This window comes from Marmota flaviventris, chromosome 3, assembly GCF_047511675.1.
Source record: "Marmota flaviventris isolate mMarFla1 chromosome 3, mMarFla1.hap1, whole genome shotgun sequence".
NCBI lineage: Eukaryota > Metazoa > Chordata > Mammalia > Rodentia > Sciuridae > Marmota > Marmota flaviventris.
The window spans coordinates 49040780-49059156 of NC_092500.1; the positions used below are offsets into that span (position 1 = coordinate 49040780).

At 34.7% G+C, this 18377-nt stretch overlaps 1 protein-coding gene across 2 annotated transcripts in view; it reads left to right on the top strand.

The window, feature by feature from the left end:
* Window positions 1–8854, top strand: part of Mdm1 (Mdm1 nuclear protein) — a 32289-nt gene extending 23435 nt beyond the window's left edge. For both annotated transcript variants that reach the window (XM_027928395.3, XM_027928409.3), the window contains 3 exons: window positions 2975–3227; window positions 5184–5243; window positions 6488–8854. In XM_027928395.3, coding sequence (XP_027784196.2) covers window positions 2975–3227; window positions 5184–5243; window positions 6488–6600 — 426 coding nt within the window. In that variant the 3' untranslated portion in view covers window positions 6601–8854. The remainder of the gene's footprint in view (window positions 1–2974; window positions 3228–5183; window positions 5244–6487) is intronic.
* The last annotated feature ends 9523 nt before the right edge of the window (window positions 8855–18377 follow it).

Consider the following 18377-nt stretch of genomic DNA (forward strand, 5'->3'; position numbering starts at 1 on the left):
CAAAACTTTTTACAATGAAAACAAAATCACTTGCTGTTGAAAAGCAATTTCATCCCATAAAGTGAATTGCATTCACAAAGTTGGAGGAGGGGGGTCAGAATGCATCATTAAATAAATGACACTACTTTAGCAGGTTCCAAACTCAAAAGATTTCTTAAACATTCTGAACAATCATAACATTAATTATATGATATGCTAGCAATATGAAAAATAACCTAAGTTGCCTTTGCCTTTTGTCTTAGTACCAAATTTTATTTGAGGAAAGAATGTTGAAAACTATAACTTTGTGAGTTGAGGATAATTGATATTTATTACAATATTTTGAGATAAAGAGAATAGAATTGATTAGACCTTGTACATCTGTGTTACTTGTAGAAATTAAAAAGTTTACCACCTATAAAAATTTCAGTTTTGTCATATGCTCATTGGAAAGTAAGTATACATTTTAAGGTTATTTTAATTCCCAAGAGGTAAAATTCAGGCTGCTCATGTACTCTACAAGGCATGATTTTTGTTTTCTTAAAGCAGTTGTACTTAGAAGTCATGTTAATTTTTTGTTCATTTATACAGAAAGGAAATGAAGCAAAGAGCAGTAAAATTATGACCTTGTTAATTTATAATATTGCTTACTTTTTAGCTAGAAGAGTGAGGCACACATTTTTAAACAGTGAAATGGCCCTGTGGCTGGAGCCCAAACAGGGAAGAGGAGAGGGTAGGAAATGAAGCTGGAAAGGGAAGTGGAGTAAGGAATTTGAATGTTTCTCTGATAACACTGGGGAGCCCTTGGAGATCTGTAGCAGCAAAGCAAATAGGACCTGATTTACAGGGTAAATCAACTCACCCTGGCTACTCACTGGAGAACTATTGTACACAGGGCAGAGTGGAAGCACTGAGACCAGTAAGGAACTGTAGACTCAAAAACAGATCATTTCATTACTCACATTTAACTCAAGAACCCTAAGCATTCAAATTATTTTCAGATTTTCTTTAATAATATAAAACTGATTTGATAAATAATCTAAACTTTGCTGATATGTAATAAATGAAAAAAAGAACAATTTCCCTTTAGAGTTATTTTTATTATGTTAAGTGATATAGTTAAAAAGATAAGCAAGTGGGAGATTGTGGTTTTATCCTAGGTCTTGATTTAAATATGTTTGTTGGTTGATACTTCGTGCTATCTCCACTTTGAATCTCCAATTGCAGCATATGATACCTGAGGTTAAAAAGCAGTGTTTTGAATGTTGCATTTATAGATTCAAAGCTAATAATGAAGGCAACATTTAAGGAATGATCAGGAAAGTTTGGAACTGTATTTAATTTTGTTAGCTTATATTCTCTTAAAAAGTAAAATCATCAGGATTTTAGGATAATGATACATTGTCATTGTGGAACAGAAAATACTAGACCAAATCATAAAAGAAAATAAATAGTCTCACCCTTGTTCTCTGGGGATATTCACTATTAAATTTTTGAGGTATACAGCTGTATGTGTATATGTTAATCTAGTTTTTCTTACTTAGCCCTGTATTGTGAACATATTTTCATACCATTCAAAGTCACTAATATCTTATTTTTAATGGCAATATAGTATACAATATATAGTTTACTATAATTTTTAAACTAGGTTTTGTTGAAAATTAATTTTTATTTAGATTTCTATTTCTTAATTTTTCTATTTTGAAAAAATGCTATAAAGAAGCCCATCCTGGGCTGGGGTCCTAGCTAAGTGGAAGAGCGCTTGCCTGCCATGTGTGAGGTACTGGGTTTGATTCTCAGCATCGAATATAAATAAAGGTCCATTGACAACTAAAAAAAATTTATAAAAAAGAAAGAAATCCATCCTTTGGCTACCTTTTTGTTCATATTGTTCTCTTTGTTTTTGTAAATATTTACTCCCCAAGTATTACTGCACATGAAAGGACACAAGATTTTAAGGCTTTTGCTGTGCTTTACAAAAACATCCCAGAAAGATTATGCTCAGTCTGTCTATGGAAAATGCCAATTTTCCCATATCATTGCCTACTCTGGGTATTATTGCTTTTTTTTTTTTTTTAATGAATTTTTACTGTTTGGTAAGCAAATAATTGGTATCTCACCAGAAAATTTATCTTATTTTATTTTTGCTGTGAATAGGTATTGGAAAAGATAGAAATTTTAAATAAAATACCAACTGAATCCAAGAACTTGTTAAAAACAATACAATATCTTTAAGTAGGTAGGGCTTATTCCATAAATGAAAAGATTTTTCAACATCAGAAAAATCTTTTGATTAAATTCATTATGTTAATAGACTAACTTTGAGGGAAGAAATTGATAAATTTCAAAACCTAATTTTATGTTTAAAACACTTATAAGGAAAATGGAAATAACAAGGTAAGTTACTTATAGCAACCATTACCTTTAAAACAAAAAGTTTAGATCATTCTCATTAAATTCAGCATATTGAGTAAACATTAGCATGGTATTTGAATTTTTCATATCTTGTTTTATACAAGAAAATGCCAGGTTTATGGGTTTTGAGGGAGAAATAAAAAAATTAGTATCTCAATGCATTCATTTTATAATGTTTTGAACATTAACAAAGTAGAATATGTTTGCTATATTTTTGTATATGAATTGCTTATTCATGTTCTTTTTGTACTTTTTATTTAGGCTTATCTTTTTCGTAGTACTTTACATATTATATAGCAGTAATAACTCATTGTCAATCATACAAGTTATATATTTTCCTCAAGTTTGACATTTTTTCTTTTGATTTTTAATGTATATATTTTTTTTGTTTTTATACAACCAAATCGTTGATTGATATTGGATGTTATACTTATAGAATTTTCTTTCCATGGAGATGACATAGAATGTCCCCTGTTTTCTACTGTTAGTTTTATGGTCATTCAGTTTAACTTTGAGTTCCTGGTTTCTTTAGCTGTATATGAATATATGTGTATGTATCTTTTCTTTTTTTGGTGTTTAGAAAGGAAGTCATGCTCTATCCCTACTGACTTCTCCTGCTGCTGGTATAAAAACAATTGATCCTCTGCCTTTGCGGGAAGATTCTGAAACTAATCTCCCTAAATTTGCTGAGACAGCACTTCCGGTTTCAAAAACTCCAGAATATCCCACAAACACTCCCAGACAGTTGCCTTCTCCAATGGGTGTTCCCTCCTACTGGCATCCTGCTCGTCGAATTCAGGGCTCCCTGAGAGATCCAGAATTTCAGCATAATGGTAATTATTTTGGTTTAATTTTTTGCCTTTTAAAATGAAAGTGGCACAGAGAGATAAAATGCTATAAGTGTGTACTATATATATATATATATATATATATCATATATCATGATATTTAGCTAACATGATATCATATATCACGATATTTAGCTTTTTTTTTTTTTTTAAATAGGAAAACTCTCTTTAGGACACTGAGTTATGATGCACTTAAGTTCAGTTTTTACTTTTATATGTAAGTGTGAGTTGTGTCTTAAGTTCTTACTCATACATATGTGGGTAACCTTCCAGATACTAGTAGCCCCTCTCCTCCAGGCTTGATGGCCTAGATGTAGAATTTAAGACCAGAGATTGTTTTTCTTTAGTATTGTTAGGGATTGCTCTGCTGTTTTCTGGCCTCCACTGTCACTCTTGAGAAGTCTCATGCTGTTTTCATTCTTCGTCTTTTGCATGTGCCATTTTCTTTTCTGGTAGCGTTTGGAATCTTCTCTTTACACCCAAATGCCCTGTGAGTCCACAATGCTGTGTGTTGAAGGGGCCTCTTTATTCATTTTACTGGTATTTTGTAGGTCTTTCAATCTAGAAAATTCTTAATATGAGGAAATTTTCTTAGATAGTAATTTCCTTCCCTTCATTTTCTCTTTCTGGCACCTGTTATTCAGATATTGGACATGATTTTTTCTTTTCTTTTCTCTCTTCTTTCTCCTCCTATTTTCTGTCTTTTTGTTTTAACTTGGTTTTTATCATTTACTTCCCTCTGTTTTTTAAAAAAATCGCTATAATATTTTTAATTTCTAAGAACTTTTTTTTTAATGCTGTAAACTCATTTTATATGGTATCCCATTCTTACTTCATGGAGGGAATGTTTTATCTATTTGAAGAGACAGTTTTTAAAATATAAATATTTATGTGGTTATATGTGTATAAAATCCTGTTTTGACTATGGCACCCTTGGTCTCAGGGTATCTGATGAGCCTTTGGAGACAAAACCTCCATTTATTCTTTTAGGAGAGAAATATTTATGTCACTATGTAAGTTTTAAGAAGAACCTAAGGGGGTCCAGCTGTTTTGCAAAAGACTTTTAACCTGTTTCCTGGTTCATCTGGCCTTCACTACAGCTTGTTGTGAGACTCAGTACTCCCAAACCCCACACCATGAGGGGCAGAAAATGGTTGCTTCTTGTTTCACTCCTCTGCTGGCTTAAGAATTCAACTTGCTTGAACTACACACCTCATTCCCCTTTGATTTGCCTTCCACTTTCCAAAATTTTGTTGCTGTTTTCTTGTCTTACATGTCTTTGTCCTCTGGGTTTATGTCATTTTTATAAATGTGTATATCCAGTCATCTCTAAACAGGAGCCTACTATGTTTATTTAATGTTAGATCAGTATTACTGAAAAGAATTCTAGGAAGTTATTCATAGTTTGTTTTTATACTTGCAGTGTACAATATATATTAATGAGGGCTCTTTGATAGTAATTTCTACTGAAATATAAAACTTAATAAAATTTCTGATCATCTACTTTCTTTAAGGGTTTACTGTAATGTCTTAGTTTGTTTTGTGCTGCTCTGTTAGAAAACATGACACTGAGTAATTTATCATGAACAGAAATTTATTGACTCATGGTTCTGGAGGCTGGGAAATGCAAGCTAGAGGAACCGTCATTTGGTAAGGGCCTTCTTGCTGCATCATCCTGTGGCAAAGGGCAAAGAGGAGGCAGGAGAAAAAGGAAAAGGGAGCAAACACTCCACTTCTGGGCCAATGGCATCAGTCTGTTCTTGAAGGTGGATCCTAAACAGCTCTGGAAGGTCCCACCTCCTCATGGCATCTCAATGGCAATTCACTCCTGATATGAATTTTGGAAGAGACAGACATGATGTTTGGTGATTTTGAAGGATAAATTCTTGTGCTTTTCTTTTTCTTTCTCTCTCTCTCTCTCTTTTTTTTTTTTTTTTTAAGCGGGGAAAGCAAGGATGAATGATTTCCAGTTACCTCAACATGAAGGCTTTCATGATGAAGGTATTTCAATCTCATAACATATAAGATAAAAATACAGGTTCTTTTATATGATAGTTTATATATTCGATTAGCACTTTACTGCCTACAAAGTATTTCCACAGATGTTTCTTTCATTAGATTCTTGAAACAGTGTTGAGGATGAAATTATCCCCTTTTTACAAATAAGTAACAGGGGTCAAGTGGTGAATAGTATTCTTTATGGCAAACAGGTGATAAGAGGTTGCACCTTACACACAGCAGGTGCTCTTTCTGTTCTTCTACTCTGTCTAGCTCTGGACTTTGGAATTTGGCCTAGTATTACATCCATATTTTTTCAAATGCCTGCATATTGTCAATTTTCAGTTCTTGAAAAATATTTATATCACTAGGGAAAATGGACTTTTTTCTCCTGTGCAGTTTCCATTCTGACAGATTCATTGGCAGGAAGAATTTTGAATCCTTAGGTGAATAATTGAAATCATTGTATTGATTCATCCTAAGAAGTGTGGAATAACTGAATTTGTAAATTTTGAATTGGGAAATAAATTTGAACTTAATACATTATATTTTAGATTACATATGTTAAAGTTTTTTCTTCCTTTAGTAATTTTGAAACTTTTTTTTTTTTAGTTATTTATGAGCTAGAAATCAAATAGTTATGTTTTAAAATGCAAAATATTTGGCAACTTTGAATCACATTATCTTTTCTTTTTAATAGAGAACAGTGCTTATAAATAAACATTATAGATTTGCTTACTCAGAAATGAGGAATTTCAGCAATGAGGAAGAATATTCAAACATTATTTCTGTACTTAGTGAGATTGTTTTAGAAATACGATATAAGAATGATGTTAATATATGGCTTTTGATTTTAAAAAAGTTAATTTTTTTTTTTTTTTTGCCCCAAATAGCTGTGCTTTTGAAAGTAGGACAAAACGGTGTCATGATGAATTGTTTCCAAGTAATACTGAAATCATTGGCTGTGTTTAATTAATGACATTATGGGATTTCAGGAAAGGGAAAAAAATGCTCATTTCAGATTAAAATGTTTGATATCTATGTAACATAAATTTGGAGAATTACCATGAAAATGTTAAAATCTTACATTTAATAGATTACTATTTTTTTTCTGATAGACCCAACATTGATATAATTATAAGGCTCGATGTTTTTAATTTTCTGTTAATGTTATATAAAACATCATATTTATTCAGGAGGTATTTTTGTACAGAACATAATCATGGGATTTTTTTTTTTCATTACAGATGAGGACAGATTGTCTGAGATTTCTGCTCGCTCTGCTGCGTCTAGCCTTCGGGCTTTTCAAACTCTGGCACGAGCTCAGAAAAGGAAGGAGAATTTCTGGGGCAAAGCATAAACCTTGTTTTTATCTAGGGAACCACTGGCATAATTTTTCTTTATTGCTCACTGTGTTTAGATTTTTTGAGTATCTGAATTTTCTTCTGACATTTCCAGCTTAAGTGAGTTGATTTGTCAATATTCATTTTACTTGGAAAATTTTAACACGTGCTTATACAAATTTAGCTCTTAAAAATTCTTTTACATCAATCCCAAAATTCGAAGACATAGATTATATAGTTCTTCACATGTTCTGTCATTTGTGTTAGATGTCAAGGATTGCTGGTGAATTATGACTTTCACCCATCCAGAGAATAAGCTAAAGAAATAAAGTGAAAATTAAGATTCCAGTATGGAGTACACATTCCCCTAAGATTGGTTTTATGTGTCTTTATAATTGTAGATGTTGTAAAATGAATTTGTTGTCCTTTTAACTTTTGTTTTAGTGTTTCTATATGTGGTTGCAGTGTTATTTAAGGTAATTGTACTTTGAAAATACCAGCTGTATATATTTTTCTTATTTATATGACAAAGTTTGCTGAGAGAATATGTATATTTTTGATCTTTGTGTGTATTCTATTTGTATAACAACTTTGGCTTACATTTAATAATGTCTGGGTTTTGAAAAATTATTTGTATAATGGAGAATTATAACTTTGTAGACATTTTGAAATAAAAATTGATCAAGTGTGTTTGGCTTCTTCAGAAAGTTAATACGTGGAATGAACAACTATCTTTTAGAAATATTCTACTTGTCACAGGTTAATCAAAAGTTTTACTTCTTTCTCAGCTGTCTAAATGTAATGAAGCTGAATCTGTAATACATTTTCACAAATGTAGGAAAATTTAGAATTTTCAAAGCAGACTCATTTTTTAAACATTTAACACAGCTTTTTGAATCTATTACTCCACTTACTGGACATGTTCAGTTGTCTTATTTATCTTATAAATCATGATAAATTTAAGTTTCTAAAAATGTGGATTTTATAAAATCTTTACAATATTACATAAAAAGTATGAAAGACAAAATATACAGAATATTAATGTCCATTGGATAGGAAACAGTCTGTTCTAAAGTGCTTAATTTGGTCAAAAGTGCTTTTACAATCGCTGGTTCACAGTAACTTAGTCTTATATTGTGAAGTTGTAAAGAATTGTAGATATACAGATTGCCATCATTACACTAACCTTTTAAAATAATTTGTTTATAAATAAGTTTATAGAGGCATTAAACATGGAATTAAAGCTTGGGCTTGGGGAATAGCTGGCTTTGAGAACAAAAATTAGCTTTATACAAATGTTTTCTGAGGGCATAATAGTTGTAATATAAGTTTGGAACTTACTGTCCCTCTAGAAGCTTAAAGGCATCAATCATTTTCTTCCTCCTTAAATGTTGGTTGGTTGGTTATTTGGGACAATTTTTAATGGCTGACCACTAATACATAGTAAAGAAAGAGATTATAGCTAGATTTCCGTGAACTGCATAATTTATAGTCTGTGTTACAAAAAGTACAGACTGTAATATCTGAGTTTACCCATTACAGTGAATCATGGCACATGAACTTGATCTACCAGATGTCAATTAGAATAGGAGGCTATAATTCTTCTGGAGCCAATGTTGTGACCTTACTCTGTGTGATGATTTAGTTCTGCAGCAACCTACTGGCCACCTCTTGTCTTAAAACTACCCAGAGGACCAGGGGAGAGAATAGTGTTGAGGGATCATTACTGTTCATCTCTTATACTAGAAGAGCAATATGAATGATAGGAATTTGAGTTGGTGGGTAAATAGTCTAAGTTAAATGAGACCTGTCCCATGAGTTGTGCTAGTATTTAGGAGCTGAGATCACTAATTCAACTTTTATCAGTTATTAAGGCAAGTGTTGATGTATTACAAACTGAAATTATTAAGAAAAATTATAGCTTAATAAGTGTGCACAGCTGTATATATTTGTGAAGCCAACACCACAGTGAAGATATATTTCTATCACCCTTACAGGATCCTCATTTTCCTTAGCAGTCAAATTTGTTCCATCCCTTGTCCCCAAGGCAGTCACTAATCTGTTTTCTGTTGATAATTTTAGTTTGGGAAAAAATTTATATCAATGAAATCGTCTTTTATATCTGTCTTTTACTTAACAGTATTTTTGAAAGTCATTCATGTTTTGGTGTACATGTTCCCTTTTAATTTATTCTTCCCAGTGGTGGACTTTTAGATTGTTTGCAATTTGGAACTCTAATGAATAAAGCTGTTAATTCCTATTTGCATGCAATCCTTTGTGTTGACATAAGATTTCATTTCTCTTTGGGAAATGCCTAGGAAATTCAATCTCTATTCTCTTTTAATATAACTTCTGCTTGAGTATATGTATACAGGTACAGTATACTCACATCAATATTATGAACTCATAGCTTGGTCTTTTTGTCTAAATATCTCAAAAGTCAGACTGAGGATGAACATCAAAATCACAATGGGAGGGTTTTCCCGCCGCCATCTTTACCCCAGATGCTGATATTCTCAGTTTCCTGATTGAGAACCCAGATTAAAATGCACAGATGTACATACATACATGAGAGATTTTGCATGTAAATTTTTTGTCTCATCTATGGATTCCTATAGGAGTCTGAATTCCAAGCTAAGAATTCTGGAAGGATGATGCTGAGAATTAAGGATAAAGAACATGATAATACATGGTAGGAAAAGTTATAATACGAATTAAGCATAAATATTTTATATGTGGAAAAACAGACTAAATGATGGGACCAATGTTCTTACTTGAAATTCACCCACACCACCTCTTCTGGTGTGTTTATGCTAAAATTTAAGACCCACCGTGACTCATTTCTCTTGGTTGATTTATCTGGGAATTAAATTCCCACTTTGCCTTCGTGGAAGATAAATATCTTTTCTAGTCAGGAAAGCAGAGAATGTGATCATTGAATTGTTGCACAAATGGATTCAACCAGTGAAAGTAAATTAACATGAAATAAGTTTATCCTTACATAGAGCAGTGCTGAGGTTGGCTACTTAAGGAGCTCAAGGATAAATTGTTTCTTTGTTGCAGTTTTATATTGATAGACATTCAAAAATATTCTGACTCCTGGAAGTTTATCAAAAGAATAAATATTCTAAAATGGTAGTTATCCTAGAAACATTTACATTTGGTTCTGGAATATGCTTTTGGTACTAGTACATGTGGTGGGTAGTTGTCATGTTAATGCGCTTTTAGGTGTTTGTCAAACTGCCATAATCACTCCATTTCCCAAGGTGATTTTGTTGTACAAAGGCTACTCTAGGCAAAAGAACAGTCTCTGCCATTGGACAGTAAGGGTCATGCCCCACTGGTCATAGCTTGTGCCTCCAGTTTACCTCATGGATTAAAAGTAGGTCAGTGTCTCTTCAGCTCTGTTTAGTGGATTTTTGGGCTAGTGTTGACCTTGATGTCTAAATGTGTCTTTTTCTTATAATGACTGGAAGCACAGAGACACAGCCCTTGGTTCTTAGGCATAGAGCTAAGCTTCCATAAGTCTCATTTTATGCTTCATTCCCATAAATGTGTTTCAAACATGGGGCAGCTTGCACATGGCAGGTGGAGTGCAAGAGCCATCCTTGAAAGATGGTACCCATTTCTCTTCCACCAAGGACTCTATTCATCATCATGGCTTTGTTGTGCCCCAGACCTCTATCAGAGCATTTCCTTGGAAATTGAGTGAGAAATGAGGACCTGGGGGAACTGAGCCACTTTTGGAAGTCATAGTCTAAAGCCAATCTGTAGGTAAAATGATATTTGATGAGTTCACATAAATTCAAACCACATATTGGATGATTTAGGTAATGCTGGGAATTATTCGATTCCCCCCTGTATATTCTATACCCAATAGCTTGCTGGAGCTGGCTCATGGGCCCACTGTTAAATATTCAGGGGTTTTGTGAGCTGGTTGTTGAATCATCAATAGTTTGGCCATAGTGGGAGTATTTACATCACTGAAATCAGCAAGCACTATAATTCAGGGCTGCTCCTGGTTATGCACCACAGACAATTGATAAGCCCATTTCTATAGCCATGGAATCAGTCTCTCTTAATCTTTTGTCTGACAGAGAAAACAATCTACTTCAGAAAGGAAACAAGAGGCAGCTCAAGATAAGTTACCAAAAGAGTTATACCATTTACATCTTTCTTGGCTTATACAAAATATAGTTTGGTTTAGTTTCCTTTCTTGACTGAAATTAATCTAGATTTTTTTTTTTAAGTCACAAATAGCAGGTAATGAATATATAGAGGGAGACTATCCATGATAGATTTGTGGAACAGCCCTGAGATGGGGCCTAAGAATCGATGTATAATATTCCAGGTAATTCCCAGGTGATTCTGATAGTCAAGTAGTTTAGAAAACATTGACTTTGGGGTTATAATAACCTATGGTTTAATTCCAACTCCTCCTTGAGCAAGTCTGTTGAGCTTCTTGAGCTCGTGTTTCTCATTTTACAGATAAGGAGAATAGCTTACCAATTTAGTTCTAGGATTAAAGAGCATTAAAGTTCTTCAGGCATGCCATTCAAATGTTTACTTAATCCAAAATATTAGTTTTATTATGTTGGGAAATTTTTATTAAAACAACAGTGAACTAAGACTTGTTCTAGTGAGGGTAAGGTTAAATCAAGAAAGCAGAAGCAAAGTGTGGGGAAATCGTGGCTTCTCTCATCACAGACCTCTTTTATGACCTACATTTAGCTCACAGAAGCAGTTTTGGGTAAGGGTGCAGAAATTATCTATTTCCTTTATGTGGTGAAGCAAAAAAGATTCTGGCTGCTCTGTTGTGACTCAGCGATTCTAGAAGGTGGAATCAATTACCTGATATATGCTAACCATATTAGTGTAACCATGAATTGGAAATGTTATCAGGTTTGAGTCAGGAAATGCAGAGATAAAGGACCCACGATAATTACTGATGAAAGATAGACAAGGTTGGTCCCTGAATAAATATATATCCAATATCAAAGATTTCCTATATTTGCTGCAAGTTATTTCTCTTCCAAGGTGAATTAAATAAAACAATTTTATAATTTCAAGAAAACGAAAAATCACCTAAAAGTATACATTATAGGAAAATGTAGACGCTTTATACTCGTAACTTCAATTATAATCAGTCTGGACATCTCAGGAAAATTTTGCCTACAATGAATACTTTAGAATTCAATGTTCCCGTTAAAAAATTATTCAGGTCAAATGGTGAACTGGGGAAACCAATAACAAAATTGAAAATAGGTTGTGTAAAAATACTAACACTCTAGTTCCACAAAGAACTGATAGTGCTACAAAGTTTACCCCGTAATTTTGCAAAGATGAAACATCCAAAGAGCTTTAGAGAACAAATACCTGGCCTAACAAATGCCCTAGCAAGCTCATTTGAATTAATTTCTGTGAATCATGACTGCCAAGTCTTTAAGAATATTATGAATCAATGTTCTAAGAACACACCAGTTTCTTTTATCGGAATCAAAATTATGGGAACTCGCAAAATTCTGTTCACATTTATTTTATAATTCAAGTATAAAAATATGTAATTGTAAAGACTAATATATCAACATGTGAATTCTTCAATAAACTTAATGATATAAGAAGAGTAAAACAGCAATGTGAATATTTTTTGATTGGAGAAGTTTCTAGAAAGACTGATAATCCTCATTATGCAGGTTTAGTAGTTGTTTTAATTAATTAATTTGAATAGATGCAAAGATTCCACAGATATTTTCTGATACATATAACACATTAATCTCAGTGTCTCTTGGTAGTCATTTGTTTAAACAAGTCACAATTGCAAGTTACAAACTAATTCGCTAGACATTTAGCTATTATTATTTATTAATTCCATATAAGGAGAAAGATCATTTTCCACTCGTGCTTTATGGATTTTCAGATTTTCTGTGACAAGTAATTTCCATTTCCTCCCTTTCTCTGAAGGACAGCAGAGCCAGCAAGTCTTAATTTTCCTGCGTCAGGTTCCCTTCGTTAAATTCTCTTTCCTAATTGCTAATAACAAAAAGTCCACTTAGGCCACAGTAATATGCATGTGTGGTTTGTGTGTGTGTGAGTATGTATTTGCAGATGTGTTAGTGACAGCACCAACACACTGTCATTTTGTCATTTACTACGGTTCCTTTATGTGCATTAAGAATAAGAAAAAATATGACAAACCCTGTAGTCTTTCCCCTCTGCCAAGCCAGCATCCTCTAAAGAACCATGTTTGCCCTTCTGGTTTCCCATGGTAATCCTGGAGCTTGTTCCCTTCCGGATCCAAAGGTGTGAGTTGCTCTAGGACTCAGAATCACCTTTTCCTTGGCCTCCCAGGGCACACTGAATTTAGATTTTGCAATGACAAAAAGACAAATGTGTTTAGAATATATTCACTTGCCACATTTTTCTCTGGGTAAATGATCCAATCTCTGCAAGTCTTCCTTTAGATTTTTTTTTTTAACAATCTTTACGCAATACAAGCAGCAACCAATATTCATTAATTGAAACAGAGTTTTACATTCTTGGGTCAGAGAAGAGGATGTTTGAATCTTGATTCTACTACTTGCTGGTAATGTGATCCTGGGTGATTTACCTAGAGCTCCAGTAGCTGAGTATGTTGAATGGGGTTATAAGCATAAGTTATTTCAAAAAATGTAATAATTAAATAGTTTCATGCATTTGAAGCATTTAATGATGCATGTAGTTAGAATTCAATAATTGTAATATCATTATTATTATTATTTATGTTATTTCCTACAAATAGCTTTATTTTACAGGAGGCGAAGGATGTTGGGAGAAATAAAAATTAGTACTTAAAAAATGTAATTAGCAAATGAGGCAGTTGAGGAAATGGCCTAAGGAATAGGAAGGTCACCCTTTGGTGGTGCACTGTGGCTCTCTGGCATCCTTTGGTCTGGCATCTCTATAGCACACACATACCCCTACTGCTGGGAACTGGGAAGGACTGGGAACGTTGGTATCGTCCTTGGCAGGCAGTGTTGGTGGGGGCTGTGGGAGATGGAGACGGAGTGGGTCGTCCTTGATGTGGTGAGATATTATTTTGATATAGTAAATTCTTCCTACCTTATCCCTCAATCCTGTATTTTCTGTTAGATTGTTTCTATCTCCCAATTCAGCACGAGGCCATGAGCCATTATTACCTACTACATTACATAATCCATCAAATCACAGGGTTTTGGTTGCATAATTAAAGAAATTCAGAGTCATGTTTTTAGATTTTGTTTTCAACAGAATAAAATTTAAAAAAAACTAAAAATTGGATGCCTATGTAATCAGGAAAATCAATGTTTCTAAGTCCCTGGGAGACTAAAACTGACCAGTCTGCGGAATGAAAAGGGAAGGAGAAGGAGCAGATATTGGTGGGTTCCAAGGAGGGGTTATCCCAAGTCTCCTAACTGTAAATGGAGGCCTGGGTTCACTGAATGAGGAATATACATCTTAGCTTGGAGTAATGGTGTGCTGGAGCCCTCTGAAACCAATTGTGTGATCTCTTCCCAACTGTACGTTCTGTGCTCTTAGGTTGGTAGCTTGAAATTGCCCTGAGTGGGAGCATTTATACTGTAGAAATTGGCAACTGTTAGAAATCAGGGCTTTTCCCCCTGGAGAGCTAAGCTGTTAAGTATTTACAACACACCACTGGTTTGGGAGTTACTGAGAAAAAAGGGAACTTCTGCCCCATCTTCCCAGTGAAGTCCAGAAAGATGGTAAACCTCTGGACCTCTGCCACCTGTTTATCCTATGACTGGCAAAAAGTAGCAATGTGGCCCGTGACATATCTCAGAGGGAGGGTATAAGACAGCATCCCAGCATTTCCCATGCATGGGAGGGAGTACACCTTTGCCCTGTACTTTTGGGAGTGGCTCAGTCATTGAAATGGAGCTGTGCCTGTGGACATTAATGACCAAAGATCAGTCAGAAAGATGAGTACCTCAGCAGATAAGAGTGGACAGGTGACAACGCAGGACCAGGTTCCTGCTTCCTCTGACTGGTAAGAGTACAAGTGGAGGCAACCACAGAGATGATGAAGAAGTGAGAAGAATTACACTTTGTGTATTCATATATGAACACAGGAAAGTTATATCCAATTCATTCTACTGTCTGATTTAAAAAAAAATTATTTGTTCTGATTAGATATACATGACAGTAGAATGCATTTTGACACATCCTACATAAATGGAGTATAATTGCTCATTCTTTTGGCTATACATGATGTAGCATCACATCGGTTCTGTAGTCATATATGTACATAGGATAATAATGTCAGATTCATTCTACCATCCTTCCTACCCCCATACCCCTCCTATGTTCATATATGAATATACAACGAGTGTAATTCCAAATCATGCACAACCACAAAAATGGGAAGTTATATTCCACGTATGTATGTCAAAATATATTCTACTGTTATGTATAACTAAAAAAAGAACAAAAAAAATTTAAAAAAGAAAATAGAAGCCAAGAAGTCACAAGGCCAAAAACATTATATTAGCTTCTCTCCTTCTCTATAGTAAATTCCCATATTCACAAAGTTAAAGATGAAATAGGAAACACAGTTGGCTTCATTTATGTATGTGTATATTTCTTAAGATAACAAGTATCTAACTGATCTTAACAGCCAGGGAACAATCCATTCTGGCTACTTTTTTTCTCATAGGCTTTATTTGGTATCTTGTTCAGATCCAGGCTTCTCTGGATGACCTTGTGATTCCATTGTCTGATCAGGGAACATAACTCATTAAAAATAAGTGACAAAATAATTTTTAAAAAGAAGTGAGCAGATTCTTAGTTGATTGTGATTACATGCCGTGGACTCCATGCTAACACCCACCTGAATGGAACTTCAAAGAGAAATTAGGCACCGTTATAGAGAAAATAACAGAATTGTGTTTCTTGTGCAATGAGCTTTGAGCCCAAGCCTCATACCCATAATACCATCTGGTGTCTCTGATAAACAAGTTGAGAACCATTCTTCAAGCCCTTTAGTTGTAAAATTTCCAAATGTTTGATAAGTGAAAGCAACAAAGTATTAATGAACTTCTGATTTCTTTCAGAAAATCATCTCCATGGGTGCTGCAGTTGTTGAATAGTGTGGACTTAGACTGATGGTGCAAATCTCTACTTTAACATGTACCATGTCATCTTAGGCAAGTTACTGAGCCTGTGTTTAGTTTCTCCCAAAAGGATTAAATAAACAGATCCATTAGGATTCTTACAGAATCACCTGGACACAGCAAACACTCAATAACCATTAGCTATTATTAGAAATGAGGTAATAGGGATCAATGTGTATTGGACAGGTTGTCCTTTGCCTACATTATTTTACTGAGTTTTCTGAATGATTTTCTGGGTACTGTCTCCCTTCTGCTGAGTAAGAACATTGAGGCTGAGATAGGTCGTCATTAAAATCCAGGTCTTTTAACTTCAAAGTCCAATATGTTCCTCTCTATATACACAGAGAGGGATGAGGGGCATCTCCTGGCTTCCCTCAATCAGTGACACACTGAGAGTTAGATGACAGAATTCAACTCAGAGTAAAAGATTCTGACTAAATTTTTGAGAAACTACATTTTTTTGACACTTTAGGTAGAAGTGAAAAAAAAAATGCAAAGGTTTTCACTAAAGAAAAAGCAAGAAAACCAAGTTTAAAGAGGTGTTATGGTTTGATGTGAAATGTCCCCTAAAGCATATATATACGTTGAGGGTTTGGTCCCTGAGGGAGTAGCGTTCAGAGGTTGGGCCTTTGGAAGGTGACTAGATCATGAGGGCTCTGTCCTTATCAATGGATTAATCTGTTGATAAGTCAAAATTTCAGGGGCTACTGGAAGGGGGTAGAAACTTGGGAGGTGAGGCCTAGTTGGAGGGATTGATCTTTGGAGCTGTGCCCTTTGGGGGCTATATTTGTCTCGGGCCTCTTCCTCATTTTCTCTGCTTCCTGGCCACCAGGAGGTGACCAGCTTTATTCCCCTCACAAACACCCTAATTCAATGTTCCGCCTCACCATGGTTTGGAAACTGTGGAGCCAAATGACCATAGCCCGAAACCTCTGAAACTGCGAAACATAAATAAATCTTTCCTTTAAGTCGATTTTTAGGTAAATTTTTTTAGGTAATTTGACATAATGACAGAAAGTTGACCAACACAAGAGGCAAACATAGCCATTCAACTATTTCAGTATGAGAATGATATTACAATGGACTGATCTGTTTATTTTTACTTAAAATAACTACTCTAACTTGCACACTATACTATTTTTTAAATTAAGCAATTAGAACTTGGTAAAATAATTATGCTATTTATTTAATGAAACTTAATTTTAGGTACTGTGTGTTAGCTTTCTATTGTCATGACAAACTACATGAGAAAATCAACTTAAAGGGAGAAAGGTTTATTTGGGTTCATGGTTTCAGAGGTTTCAATTCATGGCTGCTTGGCCTTGTTACTTTGAGCTTGTTGGTAGCACAGTGCATCATGGTGGGAGATGCACTGTGGCTGGCAGAAAGCAAAAAGAGAAAGAAGAAAGGGCCAGGGTCCCAATTTCCTTCAAGGTTACACCCCCAATGATGTAACTTCTCCTGCTAGGCCCCACCTCCATAATGTTCCACCACCTTCCAACAGCACCACAGGCTGGGACCATGCTCCCCACACATGGGTCTTTAGGGGGACACTCCAGATCCTAACTATAGCAGCTAAACCTGGGGAGAGTCCAGCTGTTTGCTCCTTGGAGTCTGAGGCTGATCTGCCACTTGTCATTGTGTACAACCAGAGAAATGAAAAGTTCATTGTGTACAATGAATCAAAATGCATTCTGCTGTCATATATACCTAATTAAAATAAATAAATTAATTAATAAAAGAATATATGCTTGACAACATTCTAACATAAAAAAATAAAGTGGTGATCTAGAGGGTCATACCCAGTCTGAGGGGCTTGTCCTTTAAGTACAACTTTATCACATCACACACAAGATGGGGTTGTACCAGGAAGAGTGGCTTCTCTGAACAGGTATAAATAAAGTGGTCTAAAATGATTAGATGGAACCATAAGAAACTGCCATTTTTGCAGGTACATAAACTGTCAAATATTAGCAATCGGTGTGCTTCAAACTACAAGTATTAATTTCTTCTTCCACAACATAGGGCTGGATAATGATCAACTATTTGATCCATGCTAACTTAGTACCACAGTAACTGGATGCAGTGAGTACTCTTGTTGTTTACACTGGACAGGTGAATCAGTTCACATATAGTGGCTTTATTGAATAATAAGATCTTTGGTTTCGGGTGTCTGTTATTTACTACTAAATGCTCTACATAAATGAGCTCATTACTTATGCTGCTGTTTTCCTCAATCTTCAGAGGAGCACCCTGAGGTAAGAGAGGTTCAGCTATTTTCTGAGCATCACACACCTATTAGGGCCAGAGAAGGAAATCAAAATGAGATTGGTCCAGTTCTGAGCCTCAGTGGGTAATTATGATGCTGCTCTATTTCGTTCTCATTGCCCTCTGCACCCAGCTTTTCCATCTAAAAGCAGGCTCCCCACCTTCTGTAAGGTAACCTGACTCACTAAGCACTTTGTAAGTATCCTTGCACACACATCAATTGCAAATGCTGTTGATTTTTGAGAGTACAGCATTGACAAAGTGCTTGTGAAACTAGGCCAGTCCAGTATATGGCTTCCAATAAATGTCTTACTAAATTTGATTCCTCCTTGTAAAACTGTGAATTGGCCATAGCTCCATTTCCCTAAATTGGATTCTCA